General features: G+C 36.1%; 1 protein-coding gene across 2 annotated transcripts in view; it reads right to left on the reverse strand.

The window, feature by feature from the left end:
• Positions 1-19,177, reverse strand: part of KNG1 (kininogen 1) — a 563,217-nt gene that overhangs the window by 475,636 nt on the left and 68,404 nt on the right. For both annotated transcript variants that reach the window (XM_044070731.1, XM_044070730.1), the window contains exon 2: positions 387-503. In XM_044070731.1, coding sequence (XP_043926666.1) covers positions 387-503 — 117 coding nt within the window. The remainder of the gene's footprint in view (positions 1-386; positions 504-19,177) is intronic.

Consider the following 19,177-nt stretch of genomic DNA (forward strand, 5'->3'; position numbering starts at 1 on the left):
ATGGTTGCTTAACTTTTTTCTTTTTGTGGCTGGAAGAAGGACCTACCATGGAACCATCAATCTCTTTTACGGTTAAGCTGAAAATGGTGCCTCTTTCCCAAGGAAGACAAGCATCAAATGTCCGTAAGACCATTAGTCCACAAAAGTTCCTTTTTTGACAGGAAAAACACAGTAAAAAAACACTTTAAAAACAATTGCAGCCCCACAACAGAAAAATAAACACAATTTCTTCACAGAAAATATGTTTTCAGTTAGATTGTACTACTTTTATACAAAAAAAAAAAAAAAAAAGTACTTCATTTAAAAGAATGCTGCAGTCTAAAGACAGTCCATTAAAACACAACACTCCTAACTCTAAAAAAAACTTTCATGAAGCAATAACTTACAATGAGTTCTGATATGTAAATGTTGCAGCTGGTCCAGGCTATCTTACTTCCCACAGAACAGTTGCCTTCTTGAATTTCAAACTTTACAAGATATTGTGTTCCAGTTTCATTTTTAAGCTGTGAATTGAAAAAAAAAATAGAAAAGTGCAAAGCTTATAAACAGGAAAGGATTGTTTATACTTCTTTTTTAAACATCATAAATCAAGAGATGCAGAAGTACAGTGTATTGTTTCCTCACTGGTTATACACATGGCCTGTGGGTTACAGAACTATAATACACAACTAAGTAACAGTCTTTCTGAACTAGGTGATGAAGCAAGGGCTGCTGGAGTCATTTCAGGTTCATTAAGGATACTATACAGCACAATTGCCAAAGGTGACAGAATGCTTAGATGTTGTGGATGCCACGTTGTATTTGACTTCTGAAAGACATTTCTGCAGGCTCACATAAGTCATTTCTGTACACTTAAATGTCCCTGTTATTAATGCTCAATAGTAATGTTTGATTAGCTACATGCAACTATACTTTAAATGAGAAGTTGCTTTATGAACTACTCTGGAAATATGTGTACTACATTTGAGCATTCCATCGCCAAATTATACAAGCTCTACATGCACATCATAGGTCGTTACTTCACTTAGAGATTTTCTGTGCTGAAAAATCATATTGTGGTGCCTAATAAGAGAAAATAATATGTGTAAGAATTGTATGGCAAAATTTATACAGTTACAGAATCATATAAATGAGTTTATAGGCTGCAAAGACAATAGAGCAACCCCCACACCCCCCACACACCACTAACTTTATATTCTCATTCCAGGGTTACACTGCAGTGGGGCAGGGGCTATATTCCATTTTAGACCAAATGTAATGCGGCCAAATGAGCTTTCAATCAAATGAGCTTTCAGTGAAGTGGGCTGCCTGAAATCATTTTCGACCAAAAGCAGTAGACCCATATATATATATATATATATATATATATATATATATATATATATATATATATATACACACACACACACACACACACACACACACACACACACACACACACACACACACATACACACACACACGCACACACACACGGGTCTACTTCTAATTACCAAAATATCACTTACCAGAATCTTGCTAGATCGAGATGACAACACCCAATGGTCACTTAAATGAATGTTCACATCAAAAACACTTAAACAGGGAAAGGCGGCAGTTGGCCAACATGAGGAAATTTGCCATGTTCCCCCACTATAGTGCGATCTCATAGTTGGTATATATAGTTGGGGGTGTGTGGGGGGCACAGCCCCCCTCCTTGGTGGGTTTGACATACTTCAGTGTGTTTGTTGTTGAATGTTGACCAACTGCCTCCATTCGCAGTTTGAAATCCCGGTGATGCGAATGTTCATTTAGGTGAATATGAATATGTGTGTGTGTGTGTGTGTGTGTGTGTGTGTGTGTGTGTGTGTGTGTGTGTGTGTGTGTGTGTATATATATATATATATATATATATATATATATATATATATATATATATATACATATCTATGGGTCCACTTCTAAATATCATAGCCCATAACACTGAAGTTCACATTCTCAAGACAAATAAAACGAAAACACATAATCACGAATGGCTCAAGTTTCCTAGGGCAAGTAAGCTCTTGCCCAGCATGTAGAAATATGCCCTTTTACCCCATTGTAGTGTGATACTGGAGGTGATATATATATATATATATAGTTAGGAAGTGTGGGGGGCTCAGCCCCCCACATTGGGGAGTGTGTGGGGTGTAGCGTGCCACCTAGGCAGTTGTTTTATTAGCTGGTGTATTTGCATTTGGAATTGGACAAAAGTTTACTATCTCAGGGTGACTTGAGCTGTTCGTAATTATGTCTTGTCTCGAGAATGTGAATGTCAGTGTTATGGGCTATGATATTTAGAAGTGGACCCATAGATATATATATATATATATATATATATATATATATATATATAAACAAAAAAAGGTACCAGGTCGTCAGCGAAGATGCACCAAAGGTTTATTGAGCAGCAGGTAACACAAAGCAGCGAAAGCAAGGCAACACAGAAAATACGTAGCTTATACAACCTCCACGTTTCGTCAAAAACTTCATCAGATAAAATACATAAGAAAAGCACTAGTTTAAATACTCAAGCCCTCAGAAACCAACCAATGAAACACCTTAATTAATTAATTCAAATTACCTCAATAAAATATAATTAGTACAGAATAAAATTTAGTTAGTACAGTGTGAAAATAGCAGCAATCAAATTTATAAATAATGTACATACATAAAAATACTAAAATTTTGAATACAATAAAAAAATCTATAAAACTACCTAACACCTATATATATATATATATATATATATATATATATATATAAATATCAAATACTTTAAAACAATCAAATGAATGAATATATGATGTATAATGTTAGTACAATGCTTCCCTCTGCTGATGTTAACAGGAACTACAATCAAAAAAATATATATAAAAAAATATATATATGTGTGTATATGTAAAGAGTATATTAAAAGCCTAAGGTACCAACATCAAGTTATAACTTTGCTGATCTTAACTTCAACACAGGGGCTAGTGAAATTAAATCATTAATACCAGGATATTTATTAGATTCTAACACTATCTGCCAAAAAAGCTCCCTGTATTCTACCAGCGTTTCCCACATTCCACCTCTAGGATCCGTTGGAACTACTTCCAATACAAAGAACTCAAAATCTGCTTCCTTGCAAATAGTAGTGTGTTTATAAAGGGAATTAGTATCGCATCTTGTTCTAATATCATATAGATGCTCATAGATTCGTTGTTTAATCTTCCTTTCACTTTTTCCTATATAAAATGCCTCACATTTTTTACACAAAGCAATGTAAATAATTCCCCTAGTGTTACAATTCACAAATGATTTTACTGTTAGTGTTCTTTCCCGAGCCACCAAATAACAAGAATCACCTGTTTTTAAATACTTACAGTACCCACAGGCTCCACATTTAAATACACCTGTTTTTTTCTTTCTATATTTGTTGTTATTGAAACATGTGTTATCAGTACCCCTTTCTAACAGACCTTTTATGTTGTTTCCTCTTTTATAGATATATTTGATTTCATTTTCAAAAATAAAATCTAAATCTGATACCTTGGCAAAATTTTTCCATTCTCTATCAAAAATTTTTCTTACAATACCAGATTGTCCATCGTAGGTGGTGGTAATACCCGATGTATATCCATTATCACATTTAATGTTGGACTCAACAGGAGGCACTTTATTTTCACATTTACCTAATACTGGGGCAAATCTATCCTGCCTCCCTTCACATATTTGTTGATGAATCTCATCAAATATGTCCTCAGGATAACCTCTACTAAGGAACATAGTTCTCAAACAGTCACACTCTTTTATAAAAATAACATCATCAGAAGTCATTCTACTTGTTCTAACCATCTGCCCTTTTAATACACTTTTCTTCTGATAAAAAGGGTGGGAACTTGTAAAATGTAGGTATGTATTGGAGAAAGTCTCCTTTCTATGTACCCTAGAAACAAATCCATCATCAGACCTAACAATATTCACATCTAAGTAGTTCACTTGTTGGGTATTAAAATACTTTGTAAATTTCAGAAAAGTAGTGGTCCCATTAATGTATTCTACAAATAGATCGAACTCTTCTTCAGTACCCTTCCATAAAAAGCATAGGTCGTCAAGGAATCTACAGTACAATGTCCACATTTTTTTATAATTAGGAGTTAAAATATATTTGCTTTCCCAGTGTGCCATAATGATGTTTGCATAGGTTGGTGCACAATGTGCACCCATCGCTACACCCCTAACCTGTCTGTAGTATTCCCCTTCGAAAAATAAAAAGTTGTTTTTAAGAACAACTTCCATAAGAACAAGTATAGTCTTAAAATCATTGTTAGAAATACCTTTACAAGATATTAACATCTCTTCAAACCACTCAAGTCCTACTTCATGGGGAATACTAGTGAACAGGTCAACAACATCAAGCGTACCAAAACCTCTTGTTTCTTTATGTTTAGAAATATCCAATTTCCTCAAAAAATCCCATGAGTCTTTCAGTATGATGTCATTTTCATCTATAAGTGTCTTAATCTTGGTGTCAATAAATTTAGCAAGTGGTGCTGTTATTGATCCCTCAGATGATACAATAGCCCTTAATGGTGGATCATTTATATCCTTATGTACTTTAGGGATCCCAAAAATTGATGGTATTTTTGGTTTTTCTACATATAAAAATGTATAGGTTCTTAAATCAATTGACCCTTCTAATAACAAGTCATTTAATAAAATATTTATTTTTTTATATTTTATTTATTTATTTTATTTTACATTTGTTAACCGGGCTAGTCTAACTGGATATATGTCCATTTTCAGTAGAGGCCCGGGGAGAAAAGCTCCTCACATAAATCAATTACAATGAGACATATAATAAAAGTACAGTAAGGATATACCTTTTGTAATAAGAGTCACAATAACAAATAACAACAACAACAACAACAAATAGCTAAGGCATGCTAATAAAAAGTATACTAGGTCATTTGAAGCGTCACAAATAAAAAAGCTAAGGATTTTCAAATTTTTTGATAAACTGTTGGTAAAAAAGAATTAATACAGGACATATGAAGAGGTAAAGAAGAAATGCAAGGGAGGAGAAGAGTGAGATACAAAGGTCTAGTAAGGAGAGGAGAAGGAGATGGAAAAGAGGAGAGGGTAGAGAAAAGGTGAAGTGGGACAGAGCATGAGAGGAGAGCAAGAGGGTGAAGAGAAGAATGTGTATTTCTGGTTAGTAAAAACAGAGAAAAGTTATGGTAGAGAAGGGGAATGAAGAAGCTTAGTCAGGAGTCCTACAGGAGCAAAGCCAGTGATTTTGGAAGTGCAGTTTGATTTTTTGTTTGAAGAGTGGTAAGGAGGGGATTAGAGTGATATCAGAGGGTAGCTGATTCCATGTCCTACCTACAGTATTGGTGAATAGAGAGTCACCAGCTAAGTTATAGGATTTTACAGATTTGGTCATGAGTTTAGCAGAAGATCGAAGGGAGGTAAGATTATTATAGGGGATTAAAAGTTGAGAAAGTATAGGGGTGTTGTCAGGTTGGTAAAGTATCTTGTGGGCAATGGTAAGTTGTGAGATCATAATGCAGTTTTGTAGCTCAAGCCAGCCTAGGAGTTTTAGGTTATATGCAAGATTTATCTCATGAATAGATGTTCTACTATATTTATCTATGTCATTCAAAATGTCCAACATTTTACCCTCATAAATAATGTGGTCCATAAATACTAGCCCCCCACCCTTGTCCGGCTTCATAACTCTAACATTTCTATCATTACTCAAATTGTCCAAAATATCTTTCTCCTCAAGTGTTAGATTAGGGTGCACTGAATGCTTGCCAAGCGTTTTTCTTAATTCCTTCTCCAATGTCAATTCGAAATTTTTCAACTGATGGTGTAAGGGAGGATTAAAAGTACTCTTGCGTACCAGTTTATCATCAGTATCGTTAAAATGTTTTCCTTTAAAAAATATTTCAAGATTCTTTTTCCTAATAAATAATTTAATATCAACTAATAATTTAAAAATGTTCGCCTATCTTTGTGGTATAAAACCAAATCCTTTGGAAAACAAATCAAAGTGGGTTTTAGTAGGTATAACATGAGAATAATTAAAAATATTAAAATCATTAAAAGTCCACTTTCCACCCACTTTAATTATTTCTTCTAATGGTTCCAATGTTCCTGTATCAATACGGGGTTGCCCCAACCCCTCCCCTTGTAGTTTTTTGAGTTATAATTAACCGGTTCCTTTTGCATCAATTATAACCGGTTCCTTTTGCATCAATTATAACTCAAAAAACTACAAGGGGAGGGGTTGGGGCAACCCCGTATTGAGACAGGAACATTGGAACCATTAGAAGAAATAATTAGAAGAAATAATTAGAAGAAATATATTTCCATCAAAATTATAGGGTAGCTATGTGGAGAGCGTGTGCTCCCATATACGCAAATTTGGTAGTCTGGAAGCAGGAAAAAGCTCATGTATTTGCCCATCCACTATACATATTATGTGACTTCTATTTGAGGTTTTTGGACAACATATTTATTTTTGTGGAAGGGGAATGCTTAGCAGTTCCTTGAATTTTTACAAGATTTACAATATAGTACTGATTTTTTGAAGTTTAGTTATTTTATCAATGCTTAGAAAGTTAGCTACCTAGATGTTTTGGTTACCAACAGTGACACTGCTATAAGTAACATGATTTATTGTAAGCCTGTTACTATAATTCTTTTCTTCATTCCTCTAGTTCCCAACCTTTGTATTTAAAAGAGGTATCATTAAGAGGGAACTCATTTGTGTCTCTAGGTTAACCTCCAAAGAAAGTACAGTTTTAAAAGAAGTTAATATTTTGAAAGAAGTATTCCTGGATAGGGGATACCCATTGGCTCTTCTTGAGAATTTGGTGGAAGAGATCATTTGTAAATATTACACTGCATTTACACTAGTGGCTTGTTGGGTCAAAATTGGATAGAGCCCATTTTTTATAACTTTTGGAGATAATTAAACCCCCACTAGGTCATTTGTTTTACCATTTCTTTGGACAGTAAGCCCATTAAGGACATCATTATAAGACACTGGTCTATTTTTCAATATAATGATTTGCTTAAAGAAATATAGGTGAAAAGCCTTTTTGTAGACAATAAAAGATCTAACATCAAAAATATTTTGCAGTTGAATTGCTCCACTAATAATGGTAGTTGCAGATATTCCATGCTTAAGTGTGGTTACTGCAAACAATGCCCTTACATTAATGAGCAGGAAACAGGAACATTTTTTACAGCATTTCAATATGGAAGAAAGCTGGGAAATTTAATTTTTCAACTACAGGTGTTGCTTATTTGGCTGTTTGTCATTCTTGTGGGGCATATCATATTGTTAGCTTTTTGTGATTCCTGTGGGGCATATTATACTGGCAAAACTGAAAAACCTCTGCGAATGAGGATAAACCAGCATTTATATTCCATTCAAAAGAATTGTCAAAATAGTGCTTTAGCAAGACATACAAGTAATTGTGGTACCCACGATAAGTTTCTATTTTATATTGTTTAAAAAGTGCTTGTTTCTTCTCATGCGGGTGACTGGAAGACCTTGCTGGGACACAAAGAATTTTTGTGGCAACTGAGAACTAATGCGACTAAATTTCCTGGTATAAATGACAGTGTTAGTATGTGTAGTGCCTTAAAATTGTAAACTACTAAACTTTAATAATTATTTATTATTTATACTACTTAGTTTTACATTTAAACAGGATATGAAGTTCATTTTATATTAAATAGTCAGTATGAATATAAATTAACATATATGAATTACATTTTAAAATGTTTGTTTCTTTAAAAAAGAAACGTGTTATTTGATTGACAGGTGGTTCAGATTTTAAGTGGGGTAGATGTGTGTGGTTATAGGTTCTGATGATATCCATTCCAGGATGAAAGAGCTAAACTTGACTGTTGTCCATAAATGCACAAACTGTGAAGTTTTGTGAATGTGTTCCTTTGTGTTTTTTTTTTCTTTTTTTACAGCATCAACATTTGGTATAAGAGTCCATGCAGGTGCATTTTTCATAGGGGTCTATGATCCATATATGGTGTTAACATTTGCTTTAAGACTACTTTTAATTGCAATTTGTACAGACACTAAATCCCAGTAACATTTGTTGTAAAATTATATATAAATGCATTTGACTCGGAGGGGCCCCTGAGCTTAACTACATTTAAATGCATTTTCACTGGGGGCTATAATTCCAGTACTGCATTAACATTTGCAATAAAACTATGTATGAGGTCAAAGCTTCTAAGATCACTACTGAAAACAATATTTCTCTCTAATAGGCTTAACCTAGTTAAAAAAACAAAATAAAATTGGTCTAGCAGTCTTTTGTATTTGTTAATTTTCAGAAAATGTACTGTCACAGCAAACCAAGATTTTAAGTGGGCAGTGCAAGGCATTATGAATCCTGCTGTGAGGAAAATATGTGGCTGAAAAAAATAGAAAGACTAGAAACAACATTATATATCTAAATGAAAGCCACGAAAGTCACAAGACAACACACTAGTGATGGATGAATTTTCATATTTCTCTCCTCATCATATACAGAAAAGTGCTGTAGCAGTGACTTCTTGGTGTATCAACTTTATATTATGTGAGACAGCTACATGTAAATGTAATAGACTTTTTATAGTTGTATATCCCAGACTGAATAGCTTGTGTTTCCTTTTGTAGCTGCTGACCAAGGGTGGTGATATGAAGTTAAAATTTTGAAAACTAATGCAACAGTTTCATACTTCCATGGCATTCAACTTCTTTGTTCAAGAATCAGGGACAAAGCCAGAAAAAAATGGGGGACAAGGGCCCACAATTAGGGATACATTTTAAATAATGTTCTAATTCACTTAAAAATTTAATAAAGCAGAAGGATTTGCATCAACATGCATTTTTTGAATAATAAGACGTATGAAATTCTAATGCATGGCATAAATGACATCACTACAATCCACAGTGATTTACCAGAAAATCAAAACATTTTATGAAGGACAGGACAAAAATAATAGAAAAAAATCAGGAAGATTGTACAAAATCAGGAACAAAAACAGTTAAGAAGTATGCATCCTTCTGCATGCACAAAGTGAATCCTGATTCACGTCTATGATTTTTACAATGACATTCCTTGCGTTCTAAAAATATTGAATTTACTTGGTTTAACAAAAAGAAGCTTATAGACAAAACTGCATCTGAAGTGGTAAGTACAGCCTTAGTCCTGGTTCACATCTAAATGCACATTGTCATTTCTACATTATGCACATCCCTTCCCTGCAGCACTATCTATAATCAAAACCTGAAATACTGTTGTAATTGCTCTCTTCTTCGACTCCACCTATTTCCTCTTCTTCCTAAGGTGCCATGGGTACATCATTGAACACTTGGATTCTTTGTCCAGTCAACTACCAGATCTTCAGTCTAGTCTCTTTTGATTTAAAGCCTTCTTTGACAACTGCTTGCAGCTGATTGTGATAAGTGATTTCAGTAGCTTAGTAAAATATTTAATTTGCAAAGTGCACATTTTCACTTGGCAGGAAATATGTAAAAGCATTAAATCTAATGTTAAAATCAAAAAATATTTCATGACAGAAAAAATACATGGTCTAATACTTTTCAACTGTTTACATAAATGAAGACAGCAGAGCAATTACGATAGCAAAGGACAAGGTACCAGAGGCACTGTAGCAGCTTCTCAAAAGTAACTCAGCAGATGGCAAAGAAACTCTACCAGGATGTATGGCAAAGACAGAAAGATAAAAATGTTTGTCAGTCACCCTCCATAAGGGATGCCAGCAACAAAGTGCTCACCACTCCACAGGAAATCAAAGGCAGGTGGAAGGAGTACTTCCAGTAATTTGAGAATGAATAAAAACCCCACAGAAGCTGATTGTCCCAGACACAACCTACATAAAAGAAGAAGAGGAGCCCAGCCTGGATGAATTATGAACAGCACTAAGGAAAACAGTGTCAAGGAAAGCTGCAGTCTCACATGAGGTTACAGCAGATATGACGAAGATGTTGGGTAAGGTATGGGAGAAAAAGTTTCAGGGGATACTCATAGCAGTATGGAGAGTGTGGTGTATCCCAGATGACTGAAGAATGACCATGCTAATGCAAATGTACAAAAACATTCACAGCTGTGGGCAGTATAAAGGTATCATACTCCTGTCATGCTGCGTGAAGGTTCTGGAGAGCATGACTGATAAATAAATACACAGACTAGTAGAAAGGTGTGCTGCTGATGGATGATATTTTCTCCATAATTATTATTTTTATCACTTGTTGATACTGGCACAATAATGCTAATTAATATATTTTGTTTATAGCTCTCTGAATTCATCTTACAACCAACAAAATTCCTGCTTTTATGTATAAATTCTATATATATTATTGTAATCACATTCTGTAACACTGTATCTACTTTTGTACCAATTAATGTTTAATATTTTCTGTATCTATGTTCTTGTCAGAGTTTTTCTCCCCAGACCTCCACTGAAAATGGGCTCTTTTAGGCCCGGTAAACAAATGCAATAAACAAATAAATGAAATAAATAAGTAAGGTGGGAGTTAAACAGTTCAGATTCAAATCAAGATACGACACAACTGACCCAGTGTTGCGGTGACACAGATATTAAGAAGAAGCTAAAGATGAAAGAGTCTTACTGGGCATTCCTAGAGTTGGAGAAAACATATGACAAGGCCCCAAGAAAGTTGGTTTGGGCAGTCCTGAGAAGTCCTAGAAGATATTAGTAGAATTAGTGCAGGGTATGTGAAAGGACCTGATGACACAGATATGAATGGTGTTTTGACTCACAGAGGTGGTTCCCAGTCAGAATGAGTGTGCATCAGTGCTCAGCTCTGAGCCCACTGTTGTTCATACTGGTGATGGACTACATTAGCAAACATGTTAGAGGGGACAGATCAACAAATCTGTTGTATGCTGATGATGTGTCATTACAGGCAGACTCTGAACAAAAACTTCAGCAAGTGATAGAGGAATGGAATGCAAAGCAGTAGTCACATGTAATGAAACTGAATAAAGATAAGACAGTTAAAAGGGCACTAAATATGGGAAATCAGTAGAATCTGACACTGAGAAAGAAGGGAAAACAGCGGAAAAGATTAACAGCTTCATGCAGTTATGCGACCAGTACTGCTGTAGGGTACAGAAATATGGGCAGTAATTGCAGAACAGATGAGGAAGCTAGAAGCGCTGGAAAAGAAGTGCCACGATGCTTTGCAAGAGATGGTCTGCACCTGTCGCCCCTAGGATTCAGGATACTGGCTAAGGCTCTTGCCACCCCTATAGTGCCTTTTTTAGGCAAACTTCAAAGGATAAAACCACCACCGTAACAGGTACAAGCATGCAAAATCTGAAGGTAATGCTACTCAATGCTAGAAGTCTAAACCTCAAAATGCACTCTCTCGAGGCACTCCTAAAAATGGAGAACATCGATATCTGTGCAGTAACTGAGACCTGGTTCAAGGCTCCAGAGAGCACCCCTGCAATACCAGGCTACAACTCTTACCACACTTTTCGGCCACCAAACCAGGACCGAAACACTAAAGGTGGAGGAGTGTCAATATTCACCAAGGATATTCACACCACCAGGCTAGTTGGCCAACACAATGTGTCTGAAATTCTCCAAGTGCAACTAACACTAGGTAAGACTGCAATCCAAATTGTAGCTTGCTACAGATCCCCCACCATACCCCAAGATTCTCACTACACCTTTTTAAACATACTGGAAAATATTAAGATAGAACCAAACACCCTAATACTGGGTGATTTTAACTACCCTGCCATTAACTGGGAAAACTATTCATGTCCCAACACCTTTGCGCAATGGTTCTTGGAATTCATAAATTCCAATGCCCTGGATCAACTAATCCATAGTCCCACCAGGGGCTCCAGTATCCTAGACCTGGTCATTACCAACATGGCAAATCGATGCTCCATACCTATGGTCACCCCCTCGTTAGTCAGGTCTGACCATAAGCTAATCACCCTTAACATCCACATCCCACCCCCACCCCCAGTAAAGAAACCACCATAAAAAACTTCTCCAAAGCCAACTTCATGCTACTCAAGTCAAAAGTGACAAACTTCATGACACCCATGCAGATGGGAACTGAAAGTTCAACTGCTGAATCCTGCACTAAGGCACTGTACGAGCACATCCACTCATGCATGAATCGTGCCATCCCAAATAGAACCAAAATGCTCTCATCCAAAAAAGGAAGCCAATCTGGTGGTCCCCTGCCATAAACAAACTTTACAACAAAAGGAAGAAACTTTTGCAGAAAAGAGGAAAATCCCAGGATGCAAAAAACTCCCTTACTAGCCTCAGTAAGAAACTGAGATGCCTCATAAAATCCTCCAAAGCTAGTTATGAAAATAAAATTGCCAAAGATTCCAAAGACAACCACAAAGCATTCTATAACTATGTCAAGAATCTAAATGGCAATGCTCAGATCTGCTCTGAGCTAAAACAGAATGGCAATAAATATACTGATCCAAATGATATTGCCAGTATCCTGGCAGATCGATTCAGTGCCAACTTCACCCCCCTCTCACCCCCTAAATGGCCCATCACAATACCGGAAGTTTGCCAAATTCCAGTAATAACAGACACACAGGTACAAAACACACTCTCTAAAGCCAAGAATACAGCATCCATGGGACCAGATGACATCCCGGGCTGTGTACTACATGAACTACAATATGAACTGGCACCTCACCTAAGTGTCATGTTTAATCATAGCCTCACCTCAGGTTTCGTGCCCACTGAGTGGCGCAGAGCTACAATTATCCCAATCCACAAGGGGGGATCCACCTTGGATCCCGGAAACTACCGTCCCATCAGTCTGACAAGCCTTATCTGCAAGGCCATGGAGCGTATTATCATGGAACTTATAAACAAAGACATTGGCAACCTTCAAACACTGGACCCCACCCAGTTTGGGTTTGTGAAGGGCCGATCTTGTCTCCTGAACCTGATTGAGTTCTTTGAATCAGTCTCCAGAGCCATGGACAAGGGTAAGGTGGTCCACACAGCCTATCTAGACCTTGCCAAGGCCTTTGACACCATCCTCCACTCTGGAATCATAGATAAACTTACTAAGTTGGGTATTAATCCCTATGTCACCCAATGGGTTGCTAAATGGCTTACTGATAGAACCCACACTGTAAAAGTAGCCGACTCCAAATCTAGCTCCAGACAAGTGACAAGTGGAGTACCTCAGGGTTCAGTCCTGGGGCCGCTCTTGTTTGGCATCTACTTCTCTGAAGTACAGGTCAACACTAAGGGACTCTGGCTAACAAAGTTTGCAGATGACTGCAAACTGGGAGCCATTATTGAATCCCCAAATGATGTGGATACTCTACAAAAGGGCCTTACAGAAACAGATGCTTGGTGCCAGAGCCATGGGCTCAAGCTCAATGCCAAGAAATGTATTGTTATCTCCTTTGGGAAAAAACATGTATCCATGAATTACCATATAGGTGGCAGTACACTAAACACAGAAAGTGTGATAAGAGACTTAGGGACACAGGTGGACAGTGGTCTCACCTTCAATGACCACATTGCCACAACAGTCAGGAAATCCTTCTATGTGGCACACCTCATCACGAAGGGCTTTTCATCCAGAAAAAAGGAGGTCATTGTCCCACTGTACTCATCCCTCATTAGACCTATTATAGAATACAACGCCCCATTTGGTATGTACCTCTCAAGACATCTGCAACAACTGGAAAGGCCTCAGAAATACCTCACTAAAAGAATCACAGGCCTAAAGCAGATGCCCTACGCTGACCACCTTAAAAAACTCCAGCTATACTCTGTCGCATATCGTCTACTCAGAGGCGATCTCTGCTTAACATACAAGGCCATGTCAAACCCAGAGCTGTTGGACATGCTACACTTAAAGAAATCCCAATCCCTCAGAGCTACACGCTCCAGGGATCTAAACCTTGTCATCACAATAAACAAAACATGCTGGAGGGATAGGTTCCTGACCCAGAGACTCCCAGACTCTGGAATAGATTGCCCATACATGTCAAGCAGAGTGCCTCTTTGGACCTCTTCAAGAGGAACCTTGACATTTGGATGGGAGAAAGGAAATTCACCCCAGGGATCACGTCAGTCGCCCTGCTAGACAGGGGTCCAGGAAAGTAAATAATGTGGGAAGAAATAGCCAGGGAATTGTTATGGCTAGGCTTGTATAGGCCCTAGGACTGATAGCCTAGTACCAACCTATGAACCTATGAGATGGGTGGTAGGATGTACACTCTGCGACTGACAAGGAAATGAAGACATCAGAGCAGAAGCCCAAGTAGCTTGAATGCCAAAGAATGGCAAAGAGAACAGATTACAGTGGTTTAGGCACATGTACAGGAAAACAGAGGACAATCCAGTGATGAAGTGACACCCTGACCCCATGTAGAAAATGGAAAAGGCTTTGAGAATGATGATGATGATGATGATGATGAAATGAAATCACTGTGGAGGTAATTAATGGCCTTGGTTACTCAAATCATGTTGTAAATTCTGAAAAATTAAAATTTTTTCCAGTGTAGTGCATCTCAGTAGATTTGATTAAACTTTTTTGATATGTTTCTATCATAGACAGACAACAACGAAAATATTAATTTGATCATTTCACTTTAGTAATTTATTGTTAAGGCAGACTGTGAAAGAACTACAGATTTAGATGTAGAAATGCATGTGCTGGGAGAGACTTTTTTTTTCTTTTAAACTGCATCCATCAGTTTCACTTATTTACATACACTTTGTTAACTTTATTTGGAGATGCCCATTTTAGAGGGGACCTGAGATAGAACAAACTACCAGAGGAAGAAACACACACACACACACACACACACACACACACACATATATATATATATATATATATATATATATATATATATATATATATATATATATATATATATATCTTTAAACAGTGCAGCACAATAAAATTAAATGTGAGGCATAGTAACATAATTACATTAGCAGAGAACATTAAAATCTCTATACAGTCAATATGCAGTAAAATCTTTGCAGCAGGTTCTCATAAAGAAAATGTATTAAGACAATGTTTAAAATATTGTTAGAGTTTTTTTTCAGTACTCAATGTGCAGAGTCAGCAATAAACATTAGAATGGCAGCACAGGAAAATCTGGCATGGTAACTCAGGCTAGAATTAATGAAGCTAGGTTAATATGGTTGTGTTAATGTCATCTACAAGTAATGGTGATTACAGCAGATTTTACTTGTTATAGTGTAGAAAAATTTAAGATTATTCTAGGAATTTATAGGATGTAAGAGTGCATTTTAGGTGATTCATCACAAAACAGCCAGCACCCAACTGGAAAAGGAGTATTTAATATGTTGCACCACAAAACATGAAGAAACAAACCGGTTTCCGCCTAATGGCTTTTTTCAATGTATATTTCAGCCTGTAGTCAACCACTTATTTATATACAAAGCTTTAACTGATTGTTAATTGAACAATTATTAATGCTCATTTAAACCAGGTGGAAATAGTTTCACAATCCATGATTTCTCTTTTTTATTTAACAACTTATGCCAACCTGCTTTTAAGAATCTATCGCCCATAATTCTGTCAATAATAATAAATTTAAATGTAGCTGTATTAAGTAAAATAGTGTTTTTATAGAGCATTAGTCAGATGTTTATTTCTAATGTTATTGAGATGTTCTGAAATATGAAATTCAATGGGTCTGGAAGTTTGGACAACATAAAAAGCTGAGCAGGAACAAATTGATAGGTAAATAGCCCATTCGCTGCTACAGTTAGAAAAAACATTAACAGAAAAAAAACTTTTGGAGTGTTTTTGCTTGTGAATTCTTTCATCTGAAGAATATGTTTGCAAAGAGAGCAATGCCCACAAGGGTATCATCCCACCACTTTGGTCCCATCCAGTGTAGCCTGTACTGAATGTTCCAATGGTGTATATTGTTTGTAATGGCTAAAATGACTCCACAAAGTCTGGCCCTTACGAAATGAAAATAAACAATTGTTACCTAACATGTCACATAATTTATCATCAGCCAACAGAATGTCCCAATGCTGTTGCACTATGTTCAAAAATTCATGTGTATTTCTGCCATAAGTAGTAGTGAACCTGATTTTGTGATACCTCTGGAACTGACATTTTTTATATGTAAGCAAATAATTTCTGGAGAGTTATTGAACCCCCCTACTGGTCTTAAACACCTTGGCCATAGGATACCCACATTCTCTAAAATGATTAATTAAATCCTGATCAAAATGCTTATAGTCCTCAGTGTTGGAGCAGATCCTATGTATTCTCATAAATTGCGACTTGGGGATGTTAGTAATGATGTGTTTAGGATGACAGCTGGAGGCGTGTAATAATGTATTTGAATGATGGGGTTCTCTATATAGTGAGCTGGACAAGGTACCATCTGGTTGTCTACATATGGTTACATCCAGAAAAGAAAAAGATGTCAAATCATAATTGACAGTGAATTTTATGCCCCATTTGTTCTCATTCAAATACTGGACAAATTCTTGTAGATATATAACATCCGATTTCCACACCATCCAGCAGTCATCCAAAAACCATCGCCAAATGTCTATTTCATCAAGAAATATGTTGTTATTACTATCATAGATGATAATCTGTTCAAGATAAACCATCAACAAATCAGCATATATGGGTGCAAAAGATGCACCCATAGCTGTACCCTTCAACTGTAGATAGCATTTATTATTAAAGTAGAATACATTTTTTAGAAAGTACATGCTCAGCCAAACACAAAAGGAAAGTATTAATTCCCGGACTGTATAAGGACATTTTGTTCAATCAATATTCCAGGGGACATAATCCTGCCAATGTGGAATACTGGTGTATAGAGAAGTGATGTCCAGGGTACACAACAACCAACCTGGCACCAACTGGATGTCAGTAACAATATTTAGAAATTCCATAGTATCCTGTATCCTTGCCCTAACCCCTTGTAATAGAGGTTTTAAATACATTGTGAGATATGCAGACAGAGGTTCAGTAAGGGAACCCTTTCCAGAGCCCTGGTGGTTTATTAATGTCTTTATGAATTTTTGGAAGAAGATAAAAATACTGTGATGAGGAATCTTTAACTTTTAAATGGAACAATGTATATTTATTTATAATGCATTCACTGACTGCAGACTCCAATAATGAATCTATTTCATTTTTGAACTTAGTGGTGGGATCATAGGACATACATGTGTAGAATCTAGCATCTTGTAACTGTCTATCAGCGTCCTCAACATACATGGACCTATCCATAACTACTGTCGCGACACCTTTGTCTGCTTGGATGATGACAATACTCTTGTTGTTCCTTAGATTCTATAAAGTATCCATTTCCCTTGATGTCTCCACATTTTTGTTCATAGGTGGAACAAAAGTGTATCTATGAAACTTGAAACCGCTATACTCCATGTGCCCATTACCCCCTCCAGTATCCTGAAAATATAATTTGAGATTAAGCAGTCTACAGAAAGCATACAAATCCTCAACAAAAGTATCTTCTGAGACAAAAAACCCAGGGATAAAATTTAAACCTTTATTGAATATCACATAATCAGATTCAGACAAAATAGCCAATGAGATATTGATAATATTGTTTGTAGAAGTTATCTTGGTTTCAGAAAATTCAACATTGCTTCCAGAGAGCCATCTATGCCTGTGTTTAGATTTGTGTTTACTACCCCCCCTCCTTTTGTTATAGATAAAGGGACTGAATCAATATCCTGGGATAGCTTATCTTGTTCAATAGTACAAGATTTCTTGTAGACTGATGATGTCTGCTGTCTATCAATTTCAGTGTCAGTCAAGATTTCTTGCTGGCTAGTGACATCTGCTGTTATCAATTTCTGTGTTAGTATATGAGGACGAATCCTCACCAGATGTATCGCTGACTGTTTTTTTTAAGGCTTGACTTACTTCTTTCTCTCTTTTGACCCATAGGCAGTGAATCTCTTTGGACAAACTTGACACTTTTAGTGCTTTTTACATATTCAAAGGGCTTCCCCAAATTATAATCCCTTAAATCTCTCTTAAACTTACAAATTTTCCTGTCTTTTAATTCCTGTTAAAACTGAAGTAACTCCTCCCTTAGTTTGTCAAAGCATTGTTTATAAGTTGATGAGCCCTCAAAAGATTTAGCTTTTTCACAAATGTGAGTAACCTCAGATATGTGTATATCTATTCTGCATTCATAATACTCATGTAAAGTTTTGACAAACTGTATGGAGGCTTTTTATTGAATCTCAGAGCAAGGTGTAAGACGTATATCATCAGGTTGGCCAACTAAAGGTTTAATATGAATTCTCAAACCCCATGGGGTGATATGCTTTTCTAAATAAGCTTTGAAAAGCCTTAAGTGCCAAACACATGATCTAAGATTTTTCATGTGTTTGCTTAACTGGTCAAAGGTAGAGACACGTGTTGTATCTGGAGATAACTCTCCCTGATCATTGCTATTATGTATATTCCCAATCCCAAAGACTTGAATGTCTTCTTTGTCTGCTGACAACCCCTTCAGAATAGTGATTAAATACATGTTGGCAAAAAATATATAAAAATATATTTTTTATATATATGGGATGATGGAGGATAATTAACCCTATAACTCAGAACAAATATAGGGATAAAATAGGCTACTTGATGTTATTTATGGTCAAAAATATATAATCCCAAATAACCACTCTATTTCCATTCAAACCTATATTTGTTGGGGAAAACTATCATCCCCACTATCCACTATAGGCAACAGTATACAGGGTGCAAACAATAGACATATATCACTAACAATGAATTTATCCAGACCCCTATAGTACACACCACTACAATTATTTAAATTAAGAATGTATAATGAGTAATGAACCATTATTTTAACTTATAAAAAGATCAGAAACTTGAAATGTTCATATGATGACTTTGTAAACGCAAAATTAATTGGTAAAAATAAGCACTAAACATATATATTTTATGATGGAATTAAAGTGCCATATATATTGGCCACATGTAAGTTTACCAAACTCCTAAAGCACACAGACAAATTTTATGTCCATATCAAAAAATCCACATTAGCAATCAAAACCATATATAGTTATA

Source organism: Protopterus annectens, chromosome 4.part1, assembly GCF_019279795.1.
Source record: "Protopterus annectens isolate FY-2018-M chromosome 4.part1, PAN1.0, whole genome shotgun sequence".
Classification (NCBI taxonomy): Eukaryota; Metazoa; Chordata; order Ceratodontiformes; family Protopteridae; genus Protopterus; species Protopterus annectens.